At 33.1% G+C, this 12,928-nt stretch overlaps 1 protein-coding gene across 5 annotated transcripts in view; it reads left to right on the top strand.

Annotated features, from left to right (window-relative positions):
• Window positions 1-12,297, top strand: part of RCOR3 (REST corepressor 3) — a 47,729-nt gene extending 35,432 nt beyond the window's left edge. For 3 of the 5 annotated variants that reach the window (XM_004424876.3, XM_014783327.2, XM_087439442.1), the window contains 3 exons: window positions 937-994; window positions 8,974-9,215; window positions 9,684-12,297. In XM_004424876.3, the coding sequence (XP_004424933.1) occupies window positions 937-994; window positions 8,974-9,215; window positions 9,684-10,028 (645 nt within the window). In that variant the 3' untranslated portion in view covers window positions 10,029-12,297. Of the gene's footprint in view, window positions 1-936; window positions 995-8,973; window positions 9,605-9,683 lie in introns of those variants that run through there. The other 2 variants (XM_004424877.3, XM_014783329.2) reach the window with 2 other exon arrangements.
• Window positions 12,298-12,928: the final 631 nt, after the last annotated feature.

The raw sequence follows: 12,928 nt of genomic DNA, 5'->3' as shown, positions 1-12,928 counted from the left end.
CAGCCTCTTTTTACTTTTTCCTTTCTTCTCTAAGAATTTGTTTTTAATTTTGAATTTTTGTTTTATTCTTTCTTCAGAATGCTTACTTATACCTCTTCACTCCTGGTGAGAAAGTTGGTGTTACCCAGAACCTCTGTGTACTGCAGAAACTCTTACTGCTAAGACCCTGAGTGAGATAAGACCTAAAACCACTTCTCAAAGGAAGCCTTTCTTTCTGTTTTGCCCTACATGTCCATGTGTTACTTTAGGCCACTTTATCTGGGCAGTTTGTACACTAATGAAATTTGATTGAGTGTTTAATACTGTAATATTGCCATAATAAAAATCCTAAACTAAGATTTTATTTAAACAAAAATAATGGGAGAAATATGGGAGGTCTTGAGGGGAAAAATCTGTTCTTACAGTGGGTCACTTTCTGCTTCAGAAATTTAAAGAAATATTTTAGGACTTAGGCCTCATCTACAGTTTTATGTTAATTTATTCAACACTTTTTGGTGGGGTGAGGATAGAGTTAATCTAAATATGAAGAGAAGAAATTTTAGAGAGAGTCACAGATCGTCTCTAAAGAAAATAAAGTCTCTTAAATGTTTAAAACTAGGCTAAAATTAACATTTGCAATGTGTGATAGGAACACTGCAGTTGGAAAATGGGTGACTAATAGATTTCCTCAGTTTTAATATCTCTGACTAGAGTATAAATGCGAATGTTGTTCATTCTCCCAAATTGGTACATTTCCCTTTCATTATCTTCTTGTGTGGGTAAAAGGTATCTCAGAATATATTTCTTAATCCTTATAAAAATGGAATCTTCATAAATCAGGATTTTAGTAATCTCATGTCTGTGATTTGGTGAAAAGTTAAAAGAAAATAAGTAAGCACTTTGGAAAAATGTCTTGTCTTCATATCCTCATTAGGAAACTTCTCTTTAATTTTGTAGTCAAATCAGAAAATTAATGCCCGTTGGACCACAGAGGAGCAGCTTCTAGCAGTGCAAGGTATATTAAAGATAAGCAGTTATTGTTGTTAATAATTATTTAACTTGTCATGAAAGATGACTACCATAGTTCTTCCCTTCCTTTAGAAATGCATCAAGAAAGGGCTCTTGTGTTCACCATAAAGTCCTGGTGAGCAAGAATTCTGTTTTATACTTGTAGATGTAACATACTGAGCCTGTGTGCATTTTGGGTCCTGAACAGCACGTAACACATTCTCAGCACTAAATAAATGATGGTGATGACAAGCTTGAACAAGTCATATGGTCTTTCTGTGCCTCTGCTTCAGTATTCTGCAATTGGGTTTATTCTTACTATATCAGTCGTTGATAACTCATCATTAAAAGCACAAACAATTATATGTTCAGGTTTCTCTAATTACTCTGTATAATAGTGTTCATCTATTTGATAAATGTCAAGTACTGAAAATATTAATGTTATGCTTAACTTTTAGTGTATCATATCTTACTTAAGAGATGTGCCACTGAATGTTTAGAAACCTGGCTTTTAAAATATATATATTACAAAAGAGAGACTTGAGATATATCAAAAAATATATAATAGCATTTTAAATGCACTATTTATAAGAATGCTTTGTTGAATTATATGGCAGAACAGTTTTTGATTCATGAATACCCATGGGAAAATTGGAATCCTTATGAACTTGGATTTTCTCATGTTTGAATTACTTAAACAAGGGCAAATTGTATATTTTTATTCAGTGTGTAGATTTTTTTCCCCTTCAAGATAAACTATCTGCAGGACTGATTGTGTAATTTTCAGTTTGGTTTACAATTTGTTTCTTCCTGGCTAAGTTCTCTTTGTGTGGAGTACTAATAGCTTTTTTATCTACGTTAACTACTGTAAGAGAGTTGGGCCCCAGTGAAACATATAAGTATACCTTTAAAAATATTTCCAGGTATTCAAACATAGAGAACATATTTAACTCAAAAATGCAGTGGAAGTATCATTTGGATGTGAATAATGAAATTAAAGATTGATTGATAGATGACTGCCATTTTGATTTGAATGAGTAAGAATTACCCAGCCAGTGTGATTTGAAAATGTCACAGGATGATGTCAGCGTCCTCTTTGGCCTATACAGCAAAACACAGTCATTTCATAAATAAAAATACTTGATCCTATGGTTGCAGGGTCCTGGATGTGCATTGAGCATGGCTATAATTGTATAACTTAAGTTTCTGAATGAGGCAGAACAAAGTTTAATTCGTTTGTAATGTTCAATAATAGCTGCTTTAAAATTAGAAACTGACAATTCAAATTTTTGATTAAAAAATTAGTATTTTCAGTGACCGCTTCATATTGAGTTAGAACTATAACTTATAGCTCTAACATAGTTATATGAGTAGGCATTGCTGTTGTTGTAAAGCCTGTTTCTCTCCATTGTAGTGTATGTACCCTCTAGAATTTAACCCTGGTTTTCAGTACTCAGTTGCTTAAAGGTTAGTTTTTTACTTCTGTACTCTAGTATAAGAATTATGCTAGCGAAAGAATTTTCTAGAGAGAAGCACCTGGGAAAATCTAGGCTAACGTTTCTCTATACAGCACTCAGGATTTGATACTGTTCTACAGCACTACTTTATGTGGTAGAGTCTATTGAATCTTATGGCTCGGTTGGATATCATGCAAACATGCATTCAAGGGAAGGGATGATGGCAAGATTTACATATATAGTTTGAGCTATATACGTGGACATTATCTCAGCTTATAAATATTCAAAGCATGGAGTGTTTACAAATATAATCAAACATTTCCTCTCTACTGAGGTATATTCAGTATTACATTCTTATGCACAATTTAAAAAGTAATCCTTAAATAAAATACATTAATGCAGTAATTTATACAGAAATATGCATGTTCTTAGGATTTTGAAAGCACTTTCTTAATATGTGGATGTCTTTGTTTTTATTTATTTATTTTGACTCTCTGTGTGGAATTTTTGTTTTCACTTTGGGTTTTTTAGTTTTTCTGTTTTTGTTTTTTGGAGTTTTTTGTTGTTGTTGTTACATAAAACAATATAAAGCTATTGTGTCCAAAATAGTTATTTTAGGGAAAATTAAAAAGTACCATTTTTGCCTCATGTACCCACACATTTATATAATGCTCAGAAGTGTGTCTTATAAACGGTATAATCATATAATAATGTCACCTGTACCTGAGTCTGTGTGGTTAAGGTACATAACTGCAGTTTTATTTTAACCTGTTTATAGTTTGCTATCCAGAAGTACTTATCTTAGTAGGCAATTGTTTTCTTCTTTTTAATCCTTATTTATGATAAACCTTTATGTGATATTCTTATGGCCATTTCAGTTTTATTAAGTAATAATAATTCATTTATGTTTTGATATTAACATGTTTTAATTTAGCACTTTATATTCAAGGCATTTTACATATATTCTCATTTGACACTGATTTATTAAATGCTTTATTTTATCTTGCTCATAGTTGACTATTACAGTCAGGAAAGAGAAATATTGACTCTAATGTCACTAGTGAGATTTATAACTCTACTATTAAATAAACTTTTCTTTATAACTCTTTTAAAACCAAATAAATGTATTAATATCATTCCCTAGGGTTTAAATATATATTTCCCACTTTACTTCCCCTCTCCTCATATTGTTGTTAACTAAATACTAACCATTGAAAAAACAAATACTTAAATAAGTAGCTATTATTCGAGTAATAAATATGTAAATAATTAATAAACTATTTTTCTTCTTTCTCCCTTATTTGGAAGGGGAAAAAAATCATGCTCAGACCAAATAGGAATGTTTATTTATACTTCTGTAGTCTATCACTTTATTATGTTAGTTTTAGTTCTAGATATGTTATAACTTTCAATAACATTCTTTAAGATCCCCAAGTGGGATATTATAAATGCCGATAATTTAATTCTCTTAAAATACTTGCCAAGAATGGTCTTTCTCCAATTTCTGTGATCTATTCCAGCCTTAAGTATCTAAATTTTCTGTTATAAAAAATTAGTTAACAGACCAATTATAGTCTTCACATATTTGCATTAATGGTGAAATATCCCTGTTTGTAGCTTGTGTCATATATATAAGTATTTTTTTCTAATCTATAGTGCTTTTAGAAATTATCCTAAAATCAATCTTGATGTTCATATGATAAGCATTCCTTATTTAGCAATAATTAAAAAAGGAATTAGATTCTAGGTGCATTTTTTTTCATGTAAAATGGAACAATTATTAGCTATTTTCAAAAAATAACAATACATTTAAATGATAGCACAAAACATTTACCTTTAAAGTGTATGGGGGAGATGCATGGTATACAGTATTTTAGGTCTCCTCTTAAATGTATTCATTTCGTAGTCATTAGTGCTAAAAAAAAATATGTACTCCATCTGAAATATTTGTGCTATTTTAGGATAAACAACAACGAAATTTTTTTCCAATTTTATCAAGATGTCAACTTTAATTTTTAGGGTTTTTTTCATATTGCCTGCCTTCTCATATAAAACGGGAAATGCTTACAGTTAAATGTTACCTTCTACCCCTGTAGTTCATACATTCATGCCTTTTTAGGAGAAATGAAGTTGCAAGTCTAGAAATTGTCTTCTTTCTAATTTTATCTCATACTTAAAAAAAAAAGCTAGAATGGTTCCTAAATTAGGGAAAAAAGAGATTTGGCAGTTGATTAAGAATAAGGATTGTAACCCTGTACATGAACAATCAAAAGGAAGTGGAGATAGGGGATTCATACTTGCCATCTAAAAGGCACCTATTTACTTAGAGAGTTTCTCCTATGATAACAGATATCATAACAGTGGAGGCCCAAAAGTATAATCATCAGCCCTCTGATGCACTTGCTTCAAATAATTAATGATTCAAAATTCCCAACATTTTTGTGATGGAATTTAACTTATAACAAGGAAGATGGGAATGCAAGACTCAGAAGAGAACGACTAGACACTGGAAAGGGAATATATGATTTTGACTTTTAGCCGTCGCTTAGATGCACCAATCACTGTTCCACTGCTGTTGATATCTTTTTGACCTTCTTTAATTTGAATTCTTGAAGAGATTTACAGGAGTTGGAAGGAAATGCATGTTCCCAAATGATTTGAGTTTAAAATTAATCTCTATTGATAGGAAAGAACCACATTCCTGGAGTTTCTGGATGTTGCTATGTTCTTATTTCAAAAATACATTTTTGAAAAATTATCATTTTTAAATTATACTAAATATATCCTCACTTTAAGAAATTTTGCTGTAAAAAGCAGGAAAAAATATCCCCCAAAATTTCACTTTAGTTAGAAGCAGCTTGCCACTGTAATATTTTGGCTTTTTTTTTTTTTTTTGGTAATCCAAAATCAGATTTTAAAAATAACTTTTTAAACATAGCAAAAGCAAATTCCTGATATCCCTTCTATCTAAGAAAAAAAAAAGTCTATAATTTCCTGTCCAGAGTTGGGAAATACCATATTAGAAATGCTCCTGAAGTTACTATGTTACTAGCCAAAGCTCAAAAAATATAAATGTATGTTTTTTTGTTGGGTAGTATAGAACACTGGTTGGAAAATGTGGGCTTTCATAAAACGTGATGATAACAGTATCCTAATGATATTATGTTAATTCCCAAACACAACTTTAAAAGTATATATTAAAGATTATAAAGTATCATCTGCCAGCATAGGAAGCCAGGTTGTTTCATTGTAACTTTCAAATGAAATTTAGAAATTTGACTGAAAACATTTTTTTTCTCTCCCTGGGAAATTTATAAGTTACCTCTTCCAGGGTTCTCGAAAGTTTTCTTCCATTAACCTTTGAAAACTGACCTCTTGCCCTAAAGGTGAGAAGTTTAATTTAAAACCATGGTTCAGATGGACCTAAGCCTTTTACATCTTCAGGAAGAGAGATTTAATCACTTCATTTAACTCCCTTGCTGATAAGGCAATCAGGTGGCCTAGTTTATTATAAACTGTGAGAAACGAATGGACCACCCTTCTCTCAGGTACAGATTGGAACTAAAGTAGCTCTGATGTCATATGTTGTGAAAGTTAGTTGCTCGCATTGCTACCTACCCCTGCTAGTTTGTCCTCCAGAAGCCTAACTGGGGATTCTTCTGAAGGAGCAGTCCCATTAAGTCTCCTGTTGGTGTTTCACTCGAGTTTGCCTAGTTATCAGCCACAGTATAGAGCTGAAGAATTGCACCCTCTAACCAAAATATGCTGTTGAGCAGCGTCATGGGGAGTGTGAAGGTGATAAAGAAGTCAGCCATATGTGACTCTTGTGGTTTGGGGAAGAAAAATAGAATGAAGCCTTATAGGGAAGAAAAATCAGTTATATTTCCTGAGCGCTTCCCGTGTACTGAGCATTGTAGGAATGCTGGTGCTGATTTGTTTTCCATAGGACAGTACTTCCCAACCCTTTTCACATCGTGGCACACAGAGAAAATATGAAATTTGTCACAACACACTGGGGCAAATAAATGAGGCCACTGTTGTCCAGAGGAGATTGCCAAGGAGCTTGAGCTATTCCAAACCCTGCCCAGCCGTCCTGCAGGCTGAGGACATTAATATCCGGGCCCACTTATTCTCAGGATATGTTCGGGATCCTCAGCCAGACTACAGAAGTCTGCACTGTGGTCTGAGCTTTAAGATTTTGCAAAGTCGTTGATATAAGACTGGCATACATGAGTTAATAATAAACATATCTAGGTGACTCAGAACCTAGGTGACTTGGAAAAAGTCCTTGACATCCAAAGTGTGTGGGAAAACTAAAGCTCCTATAGAAAATAATTTTGGTTTTGGAGTTTGTAATTCTGAAAATGCAACAATATTGGTGACAAGATAAAATCCATTGAGCAAGAGAAAATAAAGTGGAAGATCAAACAGAATAGAGTCAGAAGAAGAGGGGATGGGTATACAATGGAACAGACATGGGGACAACTTAGAAGTAGGTTTTGGAATTTATTTTGCTAAACAAATAGGGGTTCTGAGAGTTGTAAATCTTCAGAGTTGGAGTCAGAGTCAGTCTTAGTGTGACTTCTTGCTATGAAGACAGATCTAATCCGGGATTTATTTAAGATTTTCATTTCTAAACTCATGTATTCAGTAGGTTTGGTCATTTCTAGAATGTAAATTAAATATCTCTTATGAAAATTAGTATACTGATAAAACACCGTATCTGATTTTTAATTAGTAGTGATTTTTCAGTGCAGCAATCTCATATGAGTTGCTATTTTCCAAAGTATAAGTAGTAGAGAAGTACTTGAATATATAGTAATAGTTCCTAATATGAAATAACCTTGTATTTTTATTGCAAAATAAACCCTCAGTGGAACCTAGTCACCATTAGAATTTATACTCAGTTATGAAGTTCAAACTGGAAATCAGCTTGTGGATTTAAAGAGAATATAAATCATTTATGTTGCTGAAATACTGTAAACAATGTTTAAGTATTATTATTACTTTATAGTCATACATATGTCTTTCTGTTTGAAAACAGAAAAAAATGAGCACAGTTTACAAACCCAAAACTCTCTATTAAAAATGGGATATGGTTATAGCTTAGTAATGTCAGACCTCCTGCCCAAAATGCTCTAAGATGAAGGAACTCCCTGTAGAGTCAAGCCTAGCTGGGTGAATGTAGCAGGAGATACTTGTTCCCAAGTTCTCAGTATAAAATAAGGGCAGAATTTAAAAACAGGAATTATGTTATATCATGATGGTGCTTTAAGGTGATTGTGTATATCATACCAATAGGTATCAGTAAGACTATATCTATCATTTCTGCTGGGGTAATAACATATCCTTATATTATTCTCTCATCTGTGCTTGTATGCATGTTAAGTTTATTTAAATCCCCCTATTTCTGGTTGCTTAGGTTAAATTACAGACTTTAATATCACAAGCATCAGAATTTTTTTTCTCCTTTCTCATCTCTGTAATTAATGAGTTGCTGTTTTCTGGTGTTTTAAAAAGCAGTTATCAAATTGTAAAATCAAAATTTTTTGACAACTTTTACATTTTGAGCTAAGTGCGTCTCTTTCTAGAATGAGCCCTTAAAAGCAAATTATTATCCATCTGATTATATAAAGTCATTTAAAATTCCGTAGCATAATTGACTATGTCAAGTTCATAAGGCAAATATTATCCTTCATTACATTAAAATTTCCATAATGAAAAGTTAGGTTCTCAAATAACTGAATGTACAATCCTTCTTAAATTTAAGGTAGTGATGATAAGTACAAGTGCTCTCCGAGCAGTCACTACTATAACCTTGTTCTTTAGGCTGTAGGGCATAGACAGGAATCCTTCATACATACAGTCTTTAGAACTATTAGTTGAGTTAAAATCCAAGTAACTGAAAAATAGCTTCCCTTTTTTTATCCGTCAGATTGTGATAATTCTCCTGCCTTTTATGTTTAAATTCTTATCTCATTTCTATTCATCGGTACCCTGGTGAGATAGGCAAGTAATCATGCTGAAGTTTGTATTAAGACCAAAATTAAAATGCTTTTCTTAATGGGGGAACCCTAAGACTATTCACTCAGTCCATTGAGGGGATAAAAGAGATGGCTCATTCCCATCCAGTTTTGTTTACAAACGGTGTTGCTCAAATTTAGGTGACTGGCTACTAGGGAAATAAATGAATGTGGAATTGAGGATGGAACAAAGAATTCAATGCTTTACAATAAATGGACTGTATTTGAGAGTTCAAGAGAGGATTGGAGAAAATAACTGAGTATGTAAAAAATGGTAAGTTTCTGATTGTTCAGTTGAAGGCAAGTGGCTGGCTCGATGCAATGACATAATTGATAGTTTTCATCTGTGACCCTGATATCTTAGCCTGTATCTCAGAATTGAGAAATGAGCAGAGTTTATCAGAAAGGATTTTCATTGCTGGTATCTTTTGTGTGTGCATGATGTATAGTACACACAGCTCTCCTTATTGATCCTTCACAGGTGTATTATTTACTTTGCCTTCCAGGTGTCCGCAAATATGGTAAAGATTTTCAAGCTATTGCAGATGTAATTGGCAACAAGACTGTTGGCCAAGTGAAGAACTTCTTTGTAAACTACAGGCGTCGGTTTAACTTAGAGGAGGTATTGCAGGAGTGGGAAGCAGAACAAGGAACCCAGGCTTCTAATGGTGATGCTTCTACTTTAGGGGAGGAGACAAAAAGTGCTTCTAATGTGCCATCAGGGAAGAGCACTGATGAAGAAGAGGAGGTGTGTTTGTGTATGGAATTTGAGCTAATATGAGTTGAGGATTCACCATTTTGTGTGGTATTCTGTAAGGTTAATTTGTCAGAGGACTAGCTAAATGAGCATGAAAGGTTGACAATACACTTACTCAGTGGTGCATCTCTCGTGACTCTTAAGTCATAATGACATGCTAAGTTCTGATCCTAGAAGAATGGAGAGTGTATTGCTCTTTCATAAGTCTTATTTTTATTTCCAGTGTTAAGCTGTTTACTAATAAAGATGCCTGTTTGGTAGCTTTGTTGCTTTTTCGGTTTTTGGTTTTTTGTTTTGTTTTGTTTAAAATAAAAGAAGCTTCTGCTTCCAAAAAACACTTGTGTTGTTTTTGTTTTGTTTTGATTTGTTTTGTTTTTCCTGTGACAGCCCAAACTATATTGTATTAAGTTCATTAGGAACTATCATCTCATACGTGTATTTTTGTTTCCTCACCTCTAGGCACAGACCCCACAGGCTCCTCGGACTCTGGGTCCATCACCTCCTGCCCCGTCATCCACTCCAACACCAACAGCCCCCATTGCCACCCTGAACCAGCCTCCACCACTGCTTCGTCCAACACTGCCTGCTGCCCCTGCTCTTCACCGGCAGCCTCCTCCACTCCAGCAGCAGGCTCGGTTCATCCAGCCCCGGCCAACTCTAAATCAGCCTCCACCACCTCTCATTCGCCCTGCTAATTCTATGCCACCACGTCTAAACCCAAGACCAGTGTTGTCCACAGTTGGTGGTCAACAGCCACCATCACTTATCGGAATTCAGACAGATTCACAGTCCTCACTGCACTAAAATTAAGTTGGACAGAGCTGCAGTAACTTTTCACCCCATCATTATACCACTGCTCATCTGATTGATGCAAAAGAGGAAAGAATAATCCTTCCTAGATACTGAGGCTGCACACTAGTTCTGTGGCAGTGGGCTAGCATAAGTGGATGTCTAAGAAATTTTTTAATTCATGCAACTGAAATGTTATACAACAAAAAACCTACAGTTAGCCTCCTTTCTAGAGTGTACGTTCAGCGACGTGATCTCATAAAAAAAAAAAGATTAAGTATTCTATATACCAAGGTTTTTTTGTTTTTACTGTATTTATTTTATTGAAATTCTTTATATTCCTGCCTTTTCGTAGTCAAGGCTTTTAGTACAGGAATATTGACTTAGGAATTATGAAAACTCCTTAAGTTTCTTAAGGATGTTTGACTTTTTTTCTTTAATTTAATTTTTAACATTTTCCTATGTTAGGAGTGCAAGAATAAATAGCCTGCATTTCAGATTTTGACATATGTTCATTTAATGCATATATAAGAAATTTTAGCTGCATATCCCTTTTTTCAAAAAATCTTGCTTTTTTTCCTAAAGGAATTTTAATATATTCCTTTAAAAGAAAGCAGTTTAATCAATTGCAAAGCAATTATGTGAAACCACAAAGAATGTACTGAACCTACTAACCCTTTAACATACAGTTTAGGGTCCTAGTGCAAAGTTGTTGCTTAAAGGTCATTGACCCATCATCTTTGAGTAGTAAGATTGGAATAATAATTTTACATACAAATGAAGACTTAGTTTATTGAAGTATAATGTCTTTAAGTTCCTTGAAAATGGAGTTAATTTGGTTTGTTTTTTTTTAACGTTTCTAAGTGCTATCTGCTTTTAACTAGTAGTTGCCTACATTTGGGGACTTTAGAAGAGAATTATATTTTGTCAGTTATGTGGAGATAGTGGTTATGGAAGCATTTATTTACAATACCGTTTTTGTGTTTAGGTTCTGAACTTAAAATTTCCCTCATACTTATTAATATGGTCTGCATTTAATATAAAGGATGTTTTCTTGATAAATCTCTATTGTACTCTTTGGATACATTTGTGTATTCCTTGCAGCTGACCTGTACTCATGGGTTTGGTTTAGGGTTAAATCATCAACGTTATTTCATAAAGTAAATTTAAGAATTTGTTGCGTGTTATCTGAAGATGTATCAGTATATTGTCACAGTTGTGCTGTTACAACACTTAAAATGCTGACACCCCTTTTTATAAAGAAACAAACATTTCAAGTCTTCTTAATTCAACACATAATCATTAAGCACCTACAAAGAATATTTTACAAGTGATAGTATTTATCAACAATGTGTTACTAATATTTTTGATACAATGATTTCATATTGGAATCATGACTTGTGCAAAGGTACAGATCACTTAGATTGCTATACTAGTGGAAGTTAAGGCTAAATGTTTGCACATTCACATTCTCATCACATTTAGAACTACTTCACAAAATGGTCAACGTCTAAGGCGCTAATTTATGTTTTGAGAGGACATATATTCCCAAAATATTGGAAAAATAGTCCCTGCCATTGGCTCTAAAGCTTTAAAGAGTTATAGACTTAAATCCATTGATTAGTTTTAATTTTGAGGTTTAGACTGCTTCTGTTCATAAGGACCTTAAATTCTGGCATAAACTTTTTCCAGGATGTGTCATTTTTTTTTCTCATTGGATCATCTTAAATGGTTGCTGCCCCTGGATTATAACAAGATAAAAATCTGATTTAAAATTCTTAATATTCAAGAATTTATACTTATTTTTACTTTAAAAGCCACGGGGGACAGTTATAAATCTTAAAATATCTAAAGCATTTTTAAATTACTTAGATTGTCTTGCATATGTGCATACTATACAGCTTTTATTGTCTTGTCACTTGTCAGTAGACCTTCAGTATACAGTATGTGGGATATGTCAATCAAGTTGGTCAGCACCAGTATCTGTCCAGCAGTTAAGTATATTGTGACTCATTTAAAATCTGTTCTATCCCAGCCATTGGTCAAGGTGCTGTATCTGAGGGATGTGCTGTAATTTGATTTACATACACTAGAGCACACAGTAGAAAAATCTTAGCTTCCTTAGTAATATGACACATGTATATAGTGAGATGTCTTTATTGTGTGCTTTGCATATTTTGTAAATATTTTGCACGTCATTATTTTTCTTTTTTGTTTAAGCAGTGTTTGGCCTGGAAGAGTGATATGCTTGCTGCTTAATCAAAGGATTAAAGAGTTAAAGATGTCTATGTCTTCTATTTTTATATAATTTTATGTTTGAGGAATTTAGGACCTCTTCACTGTGAAATTCTAAATATTTTTTTATAAGAAAGCAAAACCTAGAAATCTTTTAATGATCATTTCATTAATTTCAAGGTTATCATTTTTGGAAAATCTACACCCAAGTATTTTTCTCATTACATAACTAAAAATAAATCACACTGTTGACACATCTGGTAATATTAATGAAAAAATGTTTTTTCTATATGGTTTAATTCCAGTGTAAGATGGATGAGGTAAAGGTAAGTTATAATCAAAACCTTTATTTAATAATCTTACAATTAAGTGAGTAAAATATAATTTAAAACAAAGATGGAAGAATATAAAATTTTGTTTTAATATAAGCCTACATTCTTTTTAGGAATAGATGTAGGGAACAATCAAAAAAACGTGACAGTCATGATTTTCCAAAATATTAAGAATGTTGCAAGTACTTTTTAACGTACCAAGATTAGTTATTAAATATGTTCTATTATTTTAATGTTTCTTCCTATCAAAAGAATAGTACCCATAAATATTAATAACTGCTGATCGCTTAACACGGTATCAGGATCTCCTCAAAAGAATAATAATCTGACCTAGAACTCAAAGCAAGA

This window comes from Ceratotherium simum, chromosome 2 (assembly GCF_057802395.1).
Source record: "Ceratotherium simum simum isolate JZ-2026a chromosome 2, ASM5780239v1, whole genome shotgun sequence".
NCBI lineage: Eukaryota > Metazoa > Chordata > Mammalia > Perissodactyla > Rhinocerotidae > Ceratotherium > Ceratotherium simum.
This window is presented reverse-complemented; position numbering and strand designations above follow the sequence as displayed.